A 21872-nucleotide genomic window follows, 5' to 3' on the forward strand; every position below is an offset into this window, starting at 1 on the left:
CTCTACCCATTTTAAAAACAGTTTTGTTTATGTGATCAGACCATGATAAAGTACTATCAAGCCAAAAGCCTAGAAGCTTAGTTTTTTCAACCTGCTGTATAGGTTGACCTGCAATTTGTAGAACCAATGTAGGTTTACGTGCCAATCTTTGATTGGTCCCAAAAAGCATACAAACAGTTTTTGATATGTTAAGCACCAGCTTATTTGTTTTTATCCAGTCATATAAAATGTCCAATTCACCAGCCAAAACCTGATTGAGCTCAGAGTTTGTAGCTGTAGCATAATAAAGGGTTGAATCATCAGCATATAAAGTCAGACTAGCCTGATGAATAGAAAAAGGCATATCATTAGTAAAAATAGAGAATAAGAGGGGCCCCGGCCCCCAGGCAACTCCCCTGTGGGACACCGCATTCTAACCCTCTACTGCCTGACAAAGCACCATTAAAATAGACCCTGAGACCTCGAGGACAAATAACTCCTGAAAAATAAAATAAAATGGTGGCCTCCGCCGTGAGTGTGTGAGTAAATGGGTGAATGTGAGGCATAAGTTGTAAAGCGCTTTGGATAAAAGCTGTTCTAGAAATGCAGTTAATTTACTATTTACCATGAAGACGCACCCTGCATCGAAACATTAGTTGTGAATAAAGTTTATTGGCTTTAAATCTGTGTGCTCCAGTGTTCTACTGAAGCTCAGAAGTCTCTCCTGGATACAGTATGTAAAATGTTACTCCTTAGAGACGGTATACATCCTAAGACAAGGCCATGCACCCCTCAGTCTGTGGTAAACGGCTATCTGCGGACTTGTCGGTTAGTGTGATGCACTTTTCAGCTCAAAGGCCTACTTACTTAAATGGCTGCATTTTATATAAATGGCTGCATTTTATATAGCGCTTTTATCCAAAGCGCTTTACAATTTGTTCCTCACATTTTTTCCCATTCACTCACACACGGACGGCGGAGGCAACCATACAAGGTGCCAACCTGCTCATCGGGAGCAGATAGGGGTTAAGTGTCTTGCTCAAGGACACTTTGACATGCTGCCCGGGAGGAGCGGGAATTGAACCAGGAACATCTGGATTACCAGACGACTGCTCTACCTCCTGAGCCACTGTCGCCCCCTGTATCAATTGAATTATTCAGATGAAGAACCAAGTTTCAAGTTTTAAGTTTCTTTAATAGTTGTCATACAGAAGTACAGAATACTTTTATACAAAATGCTTCTTACTGTTACGCTCCAGAGACTGTGCAAGACAAGATAAGTATGAAATAAAATAACATAGTAAAATTAGAAGTAAAAAAATGAGGTCACAGTGTTCAGTTTAGACATATGTACAATGTTCGATGCAGAATATACGTAACTGAGTTACCATACAATATACAATACTGTGCAGTGTACTAATATACAATACTATATAGTGCAAGGCAGAAATGGGACGAGGTGCAATTTAGGTACAATTCACAGTAGGTGTACGAGTTGTAGTGCAAATCCTTTATCAATAAATATAAAGTGTAAAGTGTGTTTGTGTGATCTAAAGTGTGGAGAGTGGGTGCTGCAGTGTGTTGTTTGTTTGATTGAGTGTGTGCGTGTGGGTGTGTGTGCTGTGTGCATTTGATGGTTGTTGTTGCATAGTGTTTATTGTTTGTTTGCTTTAAGTGTTTGGATTAGCAACATTTTCAAAGCCAATTACCTAACAAGGGTAAATTGCAGTGTTCACATACATAGTTAAAGACAGTAGAGGTTGAGCACTTTTCAGGCGTTGTAGGCTAACGTTATCATATTCACACTTCTAAGGGTCTGTATTGACCTTGCAAATGTAAATAAATGGGCTGTCCAAACTATTTCAAAATGGACATATGGTTCCCCGTAGGGCCAGGTGATATACCAGCCAAAATGTCATATTGTGATATTTTTCTTAGTTTTGACAGTAATGATATTTTACAGTATTTTGTTTTCCAGTACAAATTACAATGTGATATGCCATATTTTCTACATCATTGTGTTGTAATACAATTGTTGTGGTGCTATTTATTTACAGATTAACTGTTTTCTTTTAGGTTTTTTTAATACTGCTCCAAGAATCTTTATTATTATAATATTTTTATTAAGCAACGGCCCATATACGGGCCCTCTTTAGGACGATGTTCCCACTGCCCACCCATCCGTTCAGCGGTTCTCGAGTTACATACCGATATGTCAGGTGTGCGACTTTGTACATGCGAGTGTCAGATGTACCACCCCGGACTCCAGAGGCTCTAGAACTGTCAATCATTCGCCGATTGCAGCCAATTGTGTAGCTTTCCAATGATACCCCACATGGGGTTGTGCGAATCTGGGATCTAGTTGAAAATTGACGAGCGAAAACAGGAAGTGAAAAACACACAGAATACATTGCCGTCAATGAGGAAATGGAATACCGGAGAACTTTTTACCGGAGAACTTTTTACACAGCTTACCAAAATCGCTCTTAACCACCCATTTCTGAACAGATGAAATACAATCTTATGGAATTTGGACCCATACTACCTGGACCTGCAGTGTTTTCCAGCTTATACCAATTTTTTTTGGATATTATTTTTTTGGATATTGCAACTACTACAGAAACACATGAGTACACAAGTACAACTCAAGTTCAGCCCTATGTTACTCTATTTCAGACATTAGCACTAAAAGTGATTTTTCTTTATTGTATAAGAAACTTCAGAATGTTATCTTTCAAAGGAGACCAGGCGTATGCATGTGCTATAAGTATAAAGTATTGATTGATTGATTGATTGAAAACTTTATTAACAGATTGCAGAATGGGTACAATACAGTACAGCTCAATACACACAATTGTTAAGGGGATGCAGACCAGAGAAAGACTTTCATCTTGTTTACATCAGGGTCCCCCATTTTCAATTCATCAGGAGCTTAGTTTATAAAGATACGCTTTGCAAAAAATGTATGCAGTCCTCAAGTTCAAGTAAAAAAAATTGCCGCTTTTCTTAACACTTTGATCGCCAGGCTTAAATTTCATAATTTACCATCCTCCGCCAGCCCTATTTAATATGGAGAAGTTCCCCTTCTTTGCAGGGCTATAACTTTTTTAATTGTATTGCTAAATTGACATTACTATGGCCCATTCAACGTCCTATATCTATTGTTCAGGGTGTAGCAACGTTATACTTTTTCATTCACATATTCATACTAAAATACGGTCTAAAGTATAAGTATGTTTTTATCGTTTTCTGCAGCTTTCTCCAGAACGTGATTTATAGCCCCAAATGCATTATATTGATGATGAAATACAGTTTGATAGTTTATCTGCGCGACTCGCGTGAGATAAAAAATTTCAAATGGACATGCTTCTAGAAGTTACTACTGATCATTTGATGTTGCCCGGATGGGGGGGGGGGGGTCGTTTATAATTCCGTGGCCAACGTTATATGATTCATCTAGTGTGGGTGATATGATCATTAGCAATTATTTTTGGACTTCAAAGTTTCAGTGGTAATTATCAGTAGTAATTATTAGTACTAATTATCAGTAGTAATTATCAGTAGTAATTATCAGTAGTAATTATCGAAGCTTCATTCTTCTCCTGCGCAAAGTTCCAGTTAGATGGAGTACCTTTTCAGAAAGTTCTCAAGACTAAATTTACAGATTTTCAAAATTAATGGTTATTGATGATTATTATTTCCATGGGCTATTTCTTATGCTGATGTAGGCATATCTGTGGAGTGCTAAAAACAAACAAACAAACAACAACAACAAAAAGCATTTGAATCTTAATTTTGGCATTGGTTACTGTGGCAGTGATTTAAGCTTTGAAGCATTTGGGTGGGCCTTTAATGTCCTTTACAAGAGAACGAACGTCAACATAGAATGTTCTCTCCCAGCTTCGATTCACATAGTTGCCAAGCTAAAACTCACGGACTTCCGTTACACTAAAATGCAGGACTTAGTTGCATTATGACGATGTAAGCAGATATAAACTTCCTACAGTATGAGTCAAAACCTGCTTTCTACTTATTTGCCTTCCACCTCAGTATATTATATGTTCTGGATGACCGCTAACATGACCTGCGGTCTGAATCCGTCTGACACTCTTTTGACATCTCTGATTTATTAGGCTTTCCAACTGTTTGGGTGACATTGAGGCCTTTCGTCCCACTGGGTTCCCAAACCTCGAAAAAATGTCAGACCCACTCCTATCCGAGTTCCTCGGGGGTCATCAAAGCGACGCACACTATTCTCGGTCCTCGCTCCACAACGGTGGAATGAACTCCCCACCACAGTCAGGACAGCTGAAACCCGGCTTTTTACTGTCTTTTTACTGTCTTTTACTATTATGTACCCTACTACTATGCTACTATATTTATACTACTACCATCATGCTAATATACTATATGCATGCACTGAGTGTAACACTCAAGTTCAACACTGTTTGACGAACAATGCCACTGACCCTTAGCCGCCAGAGATGTACCCCTCCTGCTGACTTGTTGTTCACATTTGTTCACACTTGTTCATAATTTGTAAGTCGCTTTGGATAAACCAGCATACAGTGTGTCAATGAAAGCAGAAGTTACATGCGCTCCAAGTTCCAACCAAACCACATCCGGTGCTCTCAAAGTAGGGCAATCTTGAATCATTGTCCAAAGTAGCAACGGCATTAGTCCAAAGTAGGGCTGACCCCGATTAGTCGAATAGTCGACTAATCGAGCGAAAGGAGCCGTAGTCGACTGCCAACCTCTTAGTCGAATACAAAAAATAAAATAAAAAAATCCAAAAGCAAAGAGGCCTAGAAGCGTGGCTAATGCTAATGGCGCGCATACCAGCGAGGCTAAATGCCTAAGAAAACAGACACAGAGGCACTGAAAGAGGATTTCACCCATCTAATGAACACACTAGACTAGACAAATATCTAGATGTATCCATCAGTGGACCAATTGCATGCTTTCGCAGAGGACAAGAAGCCTTCAGTCGACTACTTCAGATCCCACAGCCCAAATAAATAAAAAAAATATATATATATATATTTATACTTTTTTTGCATTCAGGGGGGTAGTTGACTACCAGTCGACTATCGGCAAATTTCGGCCAATTTAGTCGACTATCCAAATCCTTAGTCGGGGACAGCCCTAGTCCAAAGTATAGAACACTGGAGCGCATGGATTAAAGGCAATAAACTTTACTCATGCAACTAACGTTTCGACACAGGGTGCATCTTTATCTGGTTTATCGTTTTGACTCTGACGACTGGTAATCGAAGGTTCCTGGTTCGATTCCCACTCCTCCCGGCAGCGTGTCGAGGTGTCCTTGAGCAAGACACTTAACCCCTAATTACTCCTGGTAAGTACTGTATGTTGGCACCTTGCATGGTTTATTTGTTTATTAGCAAAGGATCCCCATTAGCTGACGCCAAGACGTCAACTAGTCTTCCTGGGGTCCGAGACAACATTAAAACATTACAACATATACATTGCAATTAAAACATAATACAATTAAAACATAGCAAGACATACCAACCAAGGAAACACAACATAGCAAGACGTACCAACCGAGGAAACACAACAACATTAACACACAAACAAATTATATCTAAATATGTACATCAACGGTAACATATTGCATAACTCAGCATTGTCAATATTGGCTACATGTAAGATTTTAATTAATTTTTTAAGCTTGCTACACCTCTTATGTCGTCACTTGGAAGATAATTCCATGCCCTGATAGCCCTATATAAAACTGTTCTTTGCATACTGTTAGTATTTGTATGGGGTAGAATAATCTGCCCTCTACTTGCCCCTCTGGTAAAATGCATGTGCACATTTGAGCTGTAAATGATTTTATTCCATGATATATTTAGGACTGTGGGTTGTGATCACTTTATGAAAACAAATTAAAAGGTTGTCAGAAAGTCTTTTCTCAACACTCCGCCAACTAAGACGTTCATGCATTTGAACAACACTAGTCCTATATGAACAACCAAGAACGAGTCTTGCTGCCTTATTTTGTACCACTTGTAACCTATTTAGCAACTGTTTTGAAGCAGAAGCCCACACTACAGAACAGTAATCCAAGTGGCACAAAACCAAAGCACAAACAATCTGATTAAACAGTGCAAATGGAAGGAATGGTGCACATTTCCTGGCAGTAGCAACAGCTCTACCCATTTTAAAAACAGTTTTGTTTATGTGATCAGACCATGATAAAGTACTATCAAGCCAAAAGCCTAGAAGCTTAGTTTTTTCAACCTGCTGTATAGGTTGACCTGCAATTTGTAGAACCAATGTAGGTTTACGTGCCAATCTTTGATTGGTCCCAAAAAGCATACAAACAGTTTTTGATATGTTAAGCACCAGCTTATTTGTTTTTATCCAGTCATATAAAATGTCCAATTCACCAGCCAAAACCTGATTGAGCTCAGAGTTTGTAGCTGTAGCATAATAAAGGGTTGAATCATCAGCATATAAAGTCAGACTAGCCTGATGAATAGAAAAAGGCATATCATTAGTAAAAATAGAGAATAAGAGGGGCCCCGGCCCCCAGGCAACTCCCCTGTGGGACACCGCATTCTAACCCTCTACTGCCTGACAAAGCACCATTAAAATAGACCCTGAGACCTCGAGGACAAATAACTCCTGAAAAATAAAATAAAATGGTGGCCTCCGCCGTGAGTGTGTGAGTAAATGGGTGAATGTGAGGCATAAGTTGTAAAGCGCTTTGGATAAAAGCTGTTCTAGAAATGCAGTTAATTTACTATTTACCATGAAGACGCACCCTGCATCGAAACATTAGTTGTGAATAAAGTTTATTGGCTTTAAATCTGTGTGCTCCAGTGTTCTACTGAAGCTCAGAAGTCTCTCCTGGATACAGTATGTAAAATGTTACTCCTTAGAGACGGTATACATCCTAAGACAAGGCCATGCACCCCTCAGTCTGTGGTAAACGGCTATCTGCGGACTTGTCGGTTAGTGTGATGCACTTTTCAGCTCAAAGGCCTACTTACTTAAATGGCTGCATTTTATATAAATGGCTGCATTTTATATAGCGCTTTTATCCAAAGCGCTTTACAATTTGTTCCTCACATTTTTTCCCATTCACTCACACACCGACGGCGGAGGCAACCATACAAGGTGCCAACCTGCTCATCGGGAGCAGATAGGGGTTAAGTGTCTTGCTCAAGGACACTTTGACATGCTGCCCGGGAGGAGCGGGAATTGAACCAGGAACATCTGGATTACCAGACGACTGCTCTACCTCCTGAGCCACTGTCGCCCCCTGTATCAATTGAATTATTCAGATGAAGAACCAAGTTTCAAGTTTCAAGTTTCTTTAATAGTTGTCATACAGAAGTACAGAATACTTTTATACAAAATGCTTCTTACTGTTACGCTCCAGAGACTGTGCAAGACAAGATAAGTATGAAATAAAATAACATAGTAAAATTAGAAGTAAAAAAATGAGGTCACAGTGTTCAGTTTAGACATATGTACAATGTTCGATGCAGAATATACGTAACTGAGTTACCATACAATATACAATACTGTGCAGTGTACTAATATACAATACTATATAGTGCAAGGCAGAAATGGGACGAGGTGCAATTTAGGTACAATTCACAGTAGGTGTACGAGTTGTAGTGCAAATCCTTTATCAATAAATATAAAGTGTAAAGTGTGTTTGTGTGATCTAAAGTGTGGAGAGTGGGTGCTGCAGTGTGTTGTTTGTTTGATTGAGTGTGTGCGTGTGGGTGTGTGTGCTGTGTGCATTTGATGGTTGTTGTTGCATAGTGTTTATTGTTTGTTTGCTTTAAGTGTTTGGATTAGCAACATTTTCAAAGCCAATTACCTAACAAGGGTAAATTGCAGTGTTCACATACATAGTTAAAGACAGTAGAGGTTGAGCACTTTTCAGGCGTTGTAGGCTAACGTTATCATATTCACACTTCTAAGGGTCTGTATTGACCTTGCAAATGTAAATAAATGGGCTGTCCAAACTATTTCAAAATGGACATATGGTTCCCCGTAGGGCCAGGTGATATACCAGCCAAAATGTCATATTGTGATATTTTTCTTAGTTTTGACAGTAATGATATTTTACAGTATTTTGTTTTCCAGTACAAATTACAATGTGATATGCCATATTTTCTACATCATTGTGTTGTAATACAATTGTTGTGGTGCTATTTATTTACAGATTAACTGTTTTCTTTTAGGTTTTTTTAATACTGCTCCAAGAATCTTTATTATTATAATATTTTTATTAAGCAACGGCCCATATACGGGCCCTCTTTAGGACGATGTTCCCACTGCCCACCCATCCGTTCAGCGGTTCTCGAGTTACATACCGATATGTCAGGTGTGCGACTTTGTACATGCGAGTGTCAGATGTACCACCCCGGACTCCCGAGGCTCTAGAACTGTCAATCATTCGCCGATTGCAGCCAATTGTGTAGCTTTCCAATGATACCCCACATGGGGTTGTGCGAATCTGGGATCTAGTTGAAAATTGACGAGCGAAAACAGGAAGTGAAAAACACACAGAATACATTGCCGTCAATGAGGAAATGGAATACCGGAGAACTTTTTACCGGAGAACTTTTTACACAGCTTACCAAAATCGCTCTTAACCACCCATTTCTGAACAGATGAAATACAATCTTATGGAATTTGGACCCATACTACCTGGACCTGCAGTGTTTTCCAGCTTATACCAATTTTTTTTGGATATTATTTTTTTGGATATTGCAACTACTACAGAAACACATGAGTACACAAGTACAACTCAAGTTCAGCCCTATGTTACTCTATTTCAGACATTAGCACTAAAAGTGATTTCTTTATTGTATAAGAAACTTCAGAATGTTATCTTTCAAAGGAGACCAGGCGTATGCATGTGCTATAAGTATAAAGTATTGATTGATTGATTGATTGAAAACTTTATTAACAGATTGCAGAATGGGTACAATACAGTACAGCTCAATACACACAATTGTTAAGGGGATGCAGACCAGAGAAAGACTTTCATCTTGTTTACATCAGGGTCCCCCATTTTCAATTCATCAGGAGCTTAGTTTATAAAGATACGCTTTGCAAAAAATGTATGCAGTCCTCAAGTTCAAGTAAAAAAAATTGCCGCTTTTCTTAACACTTTGATCGCCAGGCTTAAATTTCATAATTTACCATCCTCCGCCAGCCCTATTTAATATGGAGAAGTTCCCCTTCTTTGCAGGGCTATAACTTTTTTAATTGTATTGCTAAATTGACATTACTATGGCCCATTCAACGTCCTATATCTATTGTTCAGGGTGTAGCAACGTTATACTTTTTCATTCACATATTCATACTAAAATACGGTCTAAAGTATAAGTATGTTTTTATCGTTTTCTGCAGCTTTCTCCAGAACGTGATTTATAGCCCCAAATGCATTATATTGATGATGAAATACAGTTTGATAGTTTATCTGCGCGACTCGCGTGAGATAAAAAATGTCAAATGGACATGCTTCTAGAAGTTACTACTGATCATTTGATGTTGCCCGGATGGGGGGGGGGGGGGGTCGTTTATAATTCCGTGGCCAACGTTATATGATTCATCTAGTGTGGGTGATATGATCATTAGAGCAGTTAGTATCGAACACGTTAAAAAATAACGTTGAATCTTACCGTAGCTTCCTCATAGCGTTGGGCGATGAGCGTGGAATAGAAATGTTCCTATTTTGGGATGTAGAAATATGCGATCCATTTCCAGGTTGTATAATAGTATATACGTCCAAATCATGTTGTTTATAGAGTTATTTGCAACCGATCGATGTCCAGTGTATCAAGATGGAGTCCCGCTAACGATAGCGAGTGCCCGGACGAAATATGGGCGAGCACCACTTCCGGCACATCACTTCCTGTTTGGGCGATCCGCCGATCGGCCACCAGATGGCGCTCTTGAACCGTTGGAGAGTTGAGAGGGGATCAACAGTATATCTCAAGTGTCCGGGGGAGAAATATGATTTCGATCACAGATTTTTGAAATATTGATATCAAAGACGTGGTACGGCGTCTTTGGCAGCATGAGCATGGCGAGGAAAGACGTGGTACGGCGGTTTTGGCGACCATAGTGTTAACTTAAAAATAGGGATGCCCCGATCACGTTTTTTGCCACCGATACCGATCACCGATCGTCGTGAGCCATATCGGCCGATACCGATCCGATACCGATTGTTTTTGATTAAAAAGAAATTAAAAATTATTTTATATAAAACGTTTTTTTTTTTTTTTTTTTATAAAATATATATATTATATAATTAGACTTGTACTTGTATTATCTGCGACTGCGAGACATCGCCACCACGCAACAAGTCAAAATGCTCACTATCTGCAAACAGCTCCACTGTCTGTGTGTACTCTAGTAGCCCAGCTCCAAAAAGGATTCTCCGGCGCTGCAGCGGGACCCCATTGGTAACGTTAAGTGCTTTGGTCATTTCACATTCAGCAAGCCCTCAGCTCGAATACGCATTAAATCAATGTTATAAGACATTGATATCAAGAGCTATCTGTAGCTACTGCTAGCCGGCTAGATGACGTTAAGACAGAACTTTAGTTCAATGGGACATTTCGTTTTGAACAGTAAACGAACGTCAGCTAACGCAAGCTAACTGAGGTATGAACATGAACTACTAGACTTTCTGGATCATTTGTTGATATCAGGAGCTATCGGTAGCTAGCCGGCTAAATACCGTTAGACAATGCCTACTAAACGTGAATAGTTGACTGGGTAATTTTGTTTAAACAGTAACGATAGCTAGGTAGCTAACGTTAGCGCAGGTCGAATGCAGTGCACTACAGACTCGAGCAGAGGAGCCGCACCTCTTTGTTTACAAACTCTACACGGGGGCGGGCGGGGCTAGGGAGGAGGAGCAGCGGCAGTTTGCAGGTCGTGTGTGTCTGAGACAGACAGCGAGTGAGAGCTTCGCTTGATCGGTTTCCGCTATCGGCGAATATGACTAATTATCGGAATTCACAGATTGCATATTTATACTGAGTATCGGCCGATAACGATCGGTGGCCGATCGATCGGGGCATCCCTACTTAAAAATACACAGTATGTATCCACGCGCATGTGTGTCTGTGTGTGTATTCACTAGGGATGCCCCGATCACGTTTTTTGCCACCGATACCGATCACCGATCGTCGTGAGCCATATCGGCCGATACCGATCCGATACCGATCGTTTTTGATTAAAAGAAATTAAAGTTTATTTTATATAAATTTTTTTTTTTTTTATAAAATATATATATTATATAATTAGACTTGTACTTGCATTATCTGCGAGACATCGCCACCACGCAACAAGCTCCACTGTCTGTGTGTACTCTAGTAGCCTCCAGCTACAGCCAGGATTCTCCGGAGCTGCAGCTGGACCTATACTCGAGTAGCCTCGAGCTACGGCCAGGATTCTCCGGCGCTGCACCTGGACCCTATTGGTATAACGTTACTTAACTGTGCTCAGCAAGCCCTCAGCTCGAATAGGCATCAAATGAGTGTTATAAGACATTGATATCAGGAGCTATCTGTAGCTACTGCTAGCCGGATATATAACGTTAATACAACGCCTCAGTGAATTATTTAGTTCAATGGGACATTTCGTTTTTAACAGTGAACTAACTTGCGCTAACGTGAGGCTTGTGAGCTAACAGCTAACAGCTAACACGTATCATACCTACCTACTATACTTGCTAGAGCCGGCGTTTGTTGATGTCAGGAGCTATCGGTAGCTGGCCGGCTAGATACCGTTCGGTTAGACAATGCCTCATCATGTATTAAACTAAAAGTGAATAGTTGACTGGGTCATTTTGTAACGGTAGCTAAGCTAACGTTAGCTCAGGGAGACGCCGACACGACACGCCGTCCTCCCGTGTCTCACTAGACTAGACCCGTGTTTACATGCGTGCGGGAGGGGCTGGACTCGAGAGCAGACGCCGCACCACCGGTGTCTGAGACAGAACTCAGCGACAGCGAGTGATCGGGTTTGACGATCGGTGAAAATAAAACATTATCACCGATCGCATATTTATACTGAATATCGGCCGATCGATCGGGGCATCCCTAGTATTCACTGACATCTTTAACCTGTCCTTAGAACAGGCTGTCATCCCCACCTGTCTGAAGAAGTCCACCATCATCCCTGTACCCAAAGAATCTACGCCCGCTTGCCTCAACGACTACCGCCCTGTAGCTCTCACCTCCATAGCCATGAAGTGCTTTGAGAAGCTAGTGAAGGGCTACATCTGTTCCTCCCTCCCCATCAACCTGGACCCCCTGCAATTTGCATACCGCCCTAACCAGTCCACGGAGGACGCCATAGCCCATGTGCTGCACACAGCAGCATCACACCTGGACAAGAGGCAGGGGAACTATGTGAGAATGCTGTTCATCGACTACAGCTCAGCATTCAATACCATAGTCCCCTCCAAACTCATAGCCAAGCTCAGGGACCTGGGCTTGAACTATGACCTCTGCCAGTGGGTCTTGGACTTCCTGACGGGCAGACCCCAGGTGGTAAGAGCAGGCAACTGCACCTCCTCATCCATCACGCTCAACATAGGGGCCCCCCAACACAATCATCAAATTTTCTGATGACACAGTAGTGGTGGGCCTGATCTCTGCCAACGACGAGAGGGCCTACCTGGAAGAGGTAGAGAATCTGTCACAGTGGTGTCAGGAGAACTGCCTCTCCCTGAACGTCAGCAAAACAAAAGAGATGATTGTGGACTTCAGGAGGTCGGGGGTCAAGGACTACAGCCCCCTCAGCATCGACGGGGCACCGGTCGAGAGAGTGAACAGTTTCAAGTACCTCGGAGCCCACATATCCGAGGACTTGACATGGACCACACACATTGACAGTGTTGTGAAGAAGGCACGACAACGCCTCTACTTCCTCAGGCGCCTAAGGAAGTTCCAAGTCAGTCAGAAGATCCTTAAGAACTTCTACTCATGTACAATAGAGAGCATCCTGACTGGCAACATCACCTCCTGGTTTGGGAATAGCACTGCACAAGACCGTAGCAGACTACAAAGAGTGACACGTTCAGCCAAACGCACAATTGGAGGGGGGCTTCCCACCCTCCAGAACATTTACAACAAGCGGTGCAGGGGTAAGGCGAAGAGAATCATCAAGGACTCCAGCCACCCGAACAACTGCCTCTTTGAACTGCTGCGGTCAGGCAAGCGATACCGGAGTCTTAAGGCGAGCACAGAAAGACTCAGAAGAAGCTTCTATCCCCAGGCCATCAGGCTGCTCAACGAACAATAAACACTATGCAACAACCATCAAATGCACACAGCACACACACGCACACACTCACTTAAACAAACAACACACTGCAGCACCCACTCTCCACACTTTAGATCACCTAAACACACTTTACACTTTATATTTATTGGTAAAGGATTTGCACTACAACTCGTACACCTTACTGTAAATTGTACCTAAATTGTACCTCATCCCATTTCTGCTTTGCACTATATAGTATTGTATATTAGTACATTGCATAGTATATTGTATATTGTATGGTAACTCAGTTACTTCTATTCTGCATCGAACATTGTACATATGTCTATACTGAACACTGTGACCTCTATTTTTACTTCTATTTTACATGCTATACTATTTTATTTCATACTTATCTTGTCTAGCACAGTCTCTGGAGCGTAACAGTAAGAAGCATTTTGTATAAAAGTATTCTGTACTTCTGTATGACAACTATTAAAGAAACTTGAACTTGTGTGATGAGGGAGGGAGAGAGAGAGATTATACTGCAAACCATGTTTACACACATTCCACACGTACTGCGTCTATATGGCGTTATCAGCTGAGCAAAGATTAATAAGCAGGTCAGCTAATGGTGGGGATATATATAATCTGAGCTCATATTTGCCAATTATTTATCACTCTTGCATAAGAAAAATATGTGTCAACCTGCACACACACACAGACACAAACACATGCATCCTTGTATAGCCATGTTATTGACATGATGCTATGTATTTAAACGTTAACTAACATTTAAACACACTTATTAGCTATCATCCTCCCCAGAGTCAGACAAGACAATTGATATCAATTTAATCTGTGTGTCCTGCAGCCCCAGAAAGAGGTCCAGGTGCCTGCTAGCCTAGCATAGCACAAGGTGACAATATTGGCACAAGGAAAGATGAAATTACCTACCTGGGCTCCATCCTAGAGGCTAATCTTTCCTGTGACAAAAAGGCATCCAATGTAATAAAAAAAGTCAACCAACGAACTCTATTCTTGTACCGGATCTCCTCTCTGGTAAACAAGAATACCCTGAAGACTCTGGCAGGAGCACTCATTCAAGGGTACTACGCCTATGCTTGCACCTCATGGTACCAAAGCACCTCAAAGGCGCTAAAAACAAAATTACAAACATCTCAAAACAAACTGGTCAGACTACTGCTTGACCTTACTCCTAGAACCCACCTCACCCCTGCCCACTTTGACAACCTAGGATGGCTTAGAGTAGACGACAGAGTACAGCAACTTGCAATGGGCCTGGTCTACAAGATACACTACACGACCAAGGTACCTATGTACAGGGGGGCGAATTTAGAGCCCGCCACCCGCCATTGGCACTCAGTTTTTACGTTTGGCGCCTCCCACTGAGAGGTCTGCCCGCCGTGTGGCGTGTAATCAATCAATCAAGTTCATAACGATACTCTTATTTTGAAAATCTGTGCGGGTCTCATTTCCGCCCCAAGCGCATCTCCAGTCATAATATCGATGGCTCCGGCAGTTAGCAACATTCGGTTCGTATGATACTCTTATTTTGAAAAAAAACGTGGCAACGAGTCATATCCGCCCAGCCCTTCAGCGGGATAGTATTGGCTAAGGGCTTCTGCTCGTATCAACACAGAGGCAGTCTGCTCTAGTCTAGAAGAGCGGACCTCCATGAGCTACCGTTACTGTTTAAACAATGACCCAGTCAACTATTCACTCTTAGTTTAATACATGACGAGGCATTGTCTAACGGTATCTAGCTGGCTAGCTACTGATAGCTGCTGATATCAACAAATGCTCCAGCAATAGTCGACTCGAGTGCATAATACCTCCGTTCCCTCGTTAGCTAGCTCACGTTAGCTAGCTCACGTTAGCTAGCTCACGTTAGATCTATATGTCCCAGTAAACTAAATTGTCTTAACGTTATCTACCGGGCTAGCAGTAGCTACAGATAGCTCCTGATATCAATGTCTTATAACATTGATGCGTATTCTAGCTGAGGGCATGTTGAATGTGATTTGACCAAAGAACCGTAACATTATACCAATAGGGTCCAGCTGCATCGCCGGATAATCCTTGCATGCTGAATGTAGGGTCTAGCTGAATATAGGGACTAGCTGCAGCGCCGGAGAATCCTTGCTGGAGCTGGAGGCTACTCAAGTATACACACAGACAGTGGAGCTGTTTGCAGATAGCAAGCATTTTGACTTATTGCGTGGTGGCGATGTCTCACAGATAATACAACTACAAGTATGATTGATTATATAATATATATTTTATTTAAAAAAAAAGTTTTTATATAAAATATATATATATATTTTCTTTTTTAATCAAAAAAAATTTGGCAGGTAAGAAATATGCTTGGCGGGTAGATTCTTCCCATCTACCCGCCACTGGCCGGTGAGTCAAAAAGTTAATTTCGCTCCCTGCCTATGTACATGTCAAAATACTTCCCAAAGGTCAGTGAATACCACGATCACAACACCAGAGGGAGCTCCACAAATCATGTTAAACCCAGATTCGGCTCAAACAAGGGACTAAACACGTTTTGCAATTATGCCACATCAATGTGGAACGCCCTACCCAAAGCTGTAAAGGAATGTGAATCGCTACCCACTTTCAAAACCACTCTCAAAGAACTCCTACGGGAGACTGCAATTCGAAACTGGCCCCTGTAAATGTCCTAACCCAACCCCCTCCAATGTACAGTAAATGACCAAGTACGGTTTTGTCAATATTCCAATGTACAGTTTTGCTTGTACAGGTGTACAGTGTTCCCCACCCACCCCCCCAACCCCACCTACCCAACCTCCTCCAATGTACAGTTTTTACGTCAAATGTATATACTCTCTTTTCTGGACTCTTTTTGTATCACAAACAGTACTGTATTTGCAAATCTGGTATGTCATAAATGTATCTGTAGCAGTACTGTCTATCTGTATGTCATGTATGTCATATATGTCCTGATGAATTGAAAATGGGGGACCCTGATGTAAACAAGACGAAAGTCTTTCTCTGGTCTGCATCCCCTTAACAATTGTGTGTATTGAGCTGTACTGTATTGTACCCATTCTGCAATAGCCTAGCATAGCACAAGGACCAGAGGCGTTAGGGAGCAGCTAGCCTAGCTCTGTCAAAAGTTAAATACATCTTCCAACAACTCCAAAACGGACTCACAGATATATATGGATCTTCTCGTCCGATTCTGGGGAAGATGGCAAATTTCCTAAAATGTTCCTTTAAAAATAACCCTTTTCTAGCGATTGCAACCCTAGGCACGCGTGGCATTTTCATTGGCACAGGGGGCATCATTAAAAAATATATATATATATATATATATATACTTTTTTTTTTTTTGCTTTGAAATATTATAGTGAAATATTTTGCACTGTTGTCGCATTTATCTTGTTGAAATCCTCCCACAGGTTCTTTTTCGTAAGTCGAGTATATCAAGGAGGCTTTTCTCTGTAGCTCAGATGTTTTGTTTGAAGGCTTGCCAAACAAAGAGACAATCAAATCAAGGATAAAAGATATCCCCATGTCAGCTTGAAGTGTCGAGCGACGCATCAACGAAATGTCAGAAAATATCAGAGAACAGCAAACAGCTGGATTAAAAGATGCTCCGGTGTGCAGCTTAAAGTGACTACAGCCTACAGCCCCCAGATAACGGAGCTCAGTAAAGCAAAACTGTTTGTCTGCATTGCACCCCCGCCCCAACTCAGATTCATCATAATAATATTGTTAATAATAACAATAACAATAATGATGTAATAATGTACAAATTATCATTAAAAAGACCTGATTATGAGGGGAAAAAAATTACAATGTATGGAATATTGTTGAGGCACACTAGTTACAACTATATTTCAAACAGGCACTCCATGTCAAAAAGGTTGCTGACCCCTGGTTTTCACAAGTGACCGGTGTCCAGTAATTATATTCTTGCGGGGACATTTGGACCTCATAAGAGAGTAAAAATAAACACACACACACACACACACATTAATCACAGTCCACCTGTGTGTGGTGTTAACTTTATGCATGTGCCATCTTGTTTGTATTGGCGATGAGGAAATAGACCTGAATACAGCACTGACCCTTTAGACTTGGAGAGTGACGACCACATGAGCAAAGGTCATCAATGATTAGATAATTAATGATTAGATTTCCTTGTCTGGGAAAACAGGCTCATGTTCTGCAGAGTGATGGTTCTTCTCAACCAGTTTTGCCGTTGGCCCCCTTCCGTGAAGTCACAAGACGACATATTAAATTAAACAAGTAATTCTGTGTAAGAAGATAATCAAATACCAAGATGTGTTTGGGAGTGTGGTGTTACATCATAGACTCCAAGGATCCAAGGCTTCAACGTCTTCTTCTGCCTTGGAGCAGGAAACCATGCTAATCGGTGAAACCGCCATCGTGGCTCCATGTTCCGCATTCCAAAGGAACTCACAATAATAGACACAATCCCTTCTGAGAACCTCAGTAAAAAGGAAGGTCTTGTATAATACTGTAAGTCAACACGGTCTCATCAGAAAATGTAAACAAAGTACTAATCGATCACAAGAAAAAAGGTAAAATAATGTACGTTATGTTATAGCCATAAGTAATATATTTACATATTGTACAAATAATATAATTTACATAATGTATCTGCAAAAGTCCAAAATAAACCTTGTGACTGGGAGTCGAATAACAATGTTGTGGTCGCGGCCAAGTGCTCTCACCACTAGACTACGACACCTACCCACCCTGTTACAAACACAGCAATACTATGATGATGGTTCATTTAACATTTATGATTAAGATAGAAAGTTATGGTTAGGGTTATGGTTAGTTTAACACTTTGGTTGCCACTTGTTAACATGGTAAAACATGGTTGAATGCCACCACCCACTTCAATGATAGCGTTGTGAACGCATAATCTCTGTCTAATCTGCCCGTCGCTTATCAATGACTTGTTTGCAGTCAACATTGTCGAAACGGATTTTTTTTTTTTTTTTTTATCGGTTCATTTCCGTTTATAGCATTTTGTAAGCCCTTGCTTTCTTGAAAGTTTCAGGAAAATATATAGATTCCGTGATAAACAGCATTTACTGGAATATTCTGGAATACACAAAAAACGTTGTCATTTTTCGGCCTATTTATGAATCGTTTTCAAATAAACGCTAGATTATCGATAGTATATGTGTACTTATGCACGCTAGAGAAGCAATCTGAAAAATATATTCTCATTTCCTGATCAGCGCGCACCACGCACACACACACACATGGGGCAAACGCTGATATCTCTGTGAAAATAGATCCGATTACCCCAAGACTGGTAAAATAAATTGCTTACCTCAGATCAGACCAAAATGATTATTCCAATTCCTGATCGCCATTCCAAATATCGATCGCGTTTATTGATTCAGCACCGGGTACTGTAAATATGTATTCCACGTTGTTTTGCGGCTCGGCGATCACTTCGATCCTTCAGTTGGCTTGACGGAAAAGTAAAATGAGGAGGCTGGACCCCCCCCATCAGTCTAATCCAATGAGGTGCAGTACCATCCGGAGAGACGATAGGGGGCGGTATTTTCCCAATGGAGCTCAGAGAGAGTCTGCAGCACTAGCGTGAGGCTCGATTGATGAAATATGAATTCAAATCGCTAATAAAAAAAAATACAACAAACAAACGCCATATAGCGTTGGTGGCATTCAACAGTCGGCATGAACTAACGACAAAACGCGTCTGTGGCACTCAAAGTGTTAAGGTAACAGTGTGGTTAAGGTTATAGGGTTTGTTTGGGTGAGGCTATCAGAAAGGTGTGTCTCAGTAGTCTTGAGGTATTGGTTAAAAGTAAACATTAAAAGTAAAAAGAAATTCAATATGTAATATATGTACTTAATACGTCAATATATTACTTATGTTTTGTAATATGTACACATTGTACATTTTCATAAATATGTCAATATATTACTTATGGCTATACTTATGGCTATAACACGTACAATATGTACCCTTTTCCTGTGTACTTTAAGTACTTTATTTACATATTTTAAGCGAGATCTGGCTGAATAAGTAGGCTATATTTTTCAACAATACCAGATATATCCCTACTGGCTGAAATGAGAGTGGTTAAATGATCTCCATGCTGCAGAGTGTTGCGATGGGCCACTTCTGAGTGAGAAGTGGAGCTGAGATGAAGGCCAGCGGAGCAGCTGAAGATCATTACCGTCCAGGAGTGGACCACTCTGTCACACAGCCAGCACCCAGCACTGACATTCAAGGAGTGTTGTCTTTGTGTTCTTCAGAGACAGTATAACCGTATGTGAGACAGCTGGGTCGTCAATGCAGCAAGTGAAACACAATGGAACTTGAATGAGGCCAGTGTGTCAGAGGTCTTGACAGTGTGTTTGTGTGTGTGTGTGTGTGTGTGTGTGTGACTGTGTGTGTGTGTGTGTGTGTGTGTGTGTGTGTGTGTGTGTGTGTTACACAATACGATATTTGTATGTCTTGATGAATGGAAAATAGAGGACCCTTATGTAAACAAGACAAACGTATTTGTCTGGTCTTCATCCTCTTAGCTGTTGTTTGTATTGAGCTGTACTGTATTGTACCCATTCTGCAATATGTTAATAAAGTTTTCAATCAATCAATCAATGTGTTTGCGTATGTGTGTGTGTGTTGCATGTGCGTGCGCGGGAAGCACTTATCTGCTGACCTACATGTTTATCTTTATTCTCAATCCCATTGATAAACACACCTATTATTAGGGGTGGAAACTAAAGTTTTACTCAAGTACTGTACTTAAATACAATTCCGAGGTACGTGTACTTTACTAGAGTATTTTCTTTTTAGGGAACTTAGTACGTTTTACTCCACTGCATTTATCTCAACCCATCAGTTACTGGTTACTTTGAAGAAAAGGGATTTTGCATAGAAAGCATGGCAAAAAAGTGATGAAGATTATATACTTTCAGATTTGTGATGAAGAGGATGTAATCAGAGCAGTATAGCTGCACCCACATACCACTTTAACATAACCTCTGGAGGTCAATGGATCGAGGCTTGAACATTCCCGAGGACTGGAATCCACAAACATCCAGTGTTTGTGTACTTTTTACCTTTGGAACTTAAGTACATTCAATATCAAACACGTTTACTGTAAAGTTACTGTGTACCTCGTCCACCACACACAGGGACGGAGCAGAGGCTTTGTGGGAAAGAAACAAGGCCAACAGTTTCTTTCTACAATAACTTCTTTGAAAAGTGGCAGTTAAACAACAGTAGGTAGGCCTGTGTTAATTATTATCATGGCCGTTGAGGCTATAACATGTAAATGATCACCGCCTACCCTAGTGGCAGTTGTTTTGTAGCACCTGCTGCTGCGTTACAGCTACTCTTCATTCCCTATCTCATTTTTGCATTTGAAAAGGTTTGCATTTTGTACTTCGTTGTTTGCATTTGTACTTTTTATATTGTATTATTTGTAGTGCATGGTCTTTATTCTTTGAATTTTTTTTACTGTATGAAGCACAATCACAGGGGGCTCATACAGAACCAAGCATGTAATGTACATTATGTGACAAATAAAACAAAACTTGAAACTTGTATTGATTGATTGATTGATTGAAAACTTTATTAACAGATTGCAGAATGGGTACAGTACAGTACAGCTCAATAATTGTTAAGGGGATGCAGACCAGAGAAAGACTTTGGTCTTACATCAGGGTCCCCCATTTTCAAGGCATCATTCATCATTGTACTCTTACCTCCAAGGAAGTGAGGGGACAGGTGCGCCGGTAGAGACCCAATGCGCAGCCTACGCCCTCCTCCTCCAACTGACAGCTCAGTGTCGCCGTCAAGTCCATGGGAGCCTGACCTCCCGGTGATCATGGTCGGTATGGTGATCACGGAGTTGGCTCGGCCTGCGCCACCACCGGTGTTGTACCGAATCCGTGGGCCGTCGGGGCCGTTGGTATACCTGAACCCCATCATTCTGTCAACTTCAGGAGGGAGATCCGAACTGGAATAAGCCCGGGTTCTTCCGTCGAATTCCGACGGGCCGCTCTGTTTGGCACCCATGCTGTGTTGTTGTTAAGTGAAGTAGTCCTCGTAGACGTGAACTTTGTGTATTTACCTGCTGCGACGCATGGTTAGATTATTAAGTCCATGATCGGAGTTGACCCGCATTCAAAACAGAAAACAAACCAAAACAATGTTGTGAAACTAGGCGACGTCAGTCCACAGATAAAGGTTTCGTGCGCTACGCGCTGTATAAGTGCGCAGCAAGTGTTTCTTCGCAAAGTTGTTCCGTTGTATGATCGACGTGTAGTAGGCTAATCTAGCACACCCTCGAAATAAAACTACTCAATTGAAATCCGGTAAAGAAAGCGGGGCATAAACAGAGTTGACGCCCGTCCAGTCCAGTTTGTTATTGTGTGTCTGTGTGGTCGCCTGCTGCACAGAAGGAGCAGGGATTGCCCACGCCCCCCCCGTGAGGGTGCGTCAGGTGGTGACGTGACGTCAGAGACCAAGAAGCGTCTAGCAGGAGGAGGTCACTAGTCCATTCTTTTCGGTGACATATTATTTCTTAAATAGTGTG

At 41.3% G+C, this 21872-nt stretch overlaps 1 protein-coding gene across 1 annotated transcript in view; it reads right to left on the reverse strand.

Moving 5' to 3' along the window:
* The window catches only part of LOC311227249 (E3 ubiquitin-protein ligase znrf2-like), a 31976-nt gene extending 10236 nt beyond the window's left edge, over positions 1-21740 (reverse strand). The window contains exon 1 of the mRNA XM_084312835.1: positions 21040-21740. Coding sequence (XP_084168961.1) covers positions 21040-21352 — 313 coding nt within the window. The 5' untranslated portion in view covers positions 21353-21740. The remainder of the gene's footprint in view (positions 1-21039) is intronic.
* Between the last annotated feature and the right edge of the window lie 132 nt (positions 21741-21872).

The sequence above is a fragment of the Notolepis coatsorum genome, assembly GCF_963971535.1.
Source record: "Notolepis coatsorum genome assembly, chromosome: 4".
NCBI lineage: Eukaryota > Metazoa > Chordata > Actinopteri > Aulopiformes > Paralepididae > Notolepis > Notolepis coatsorum.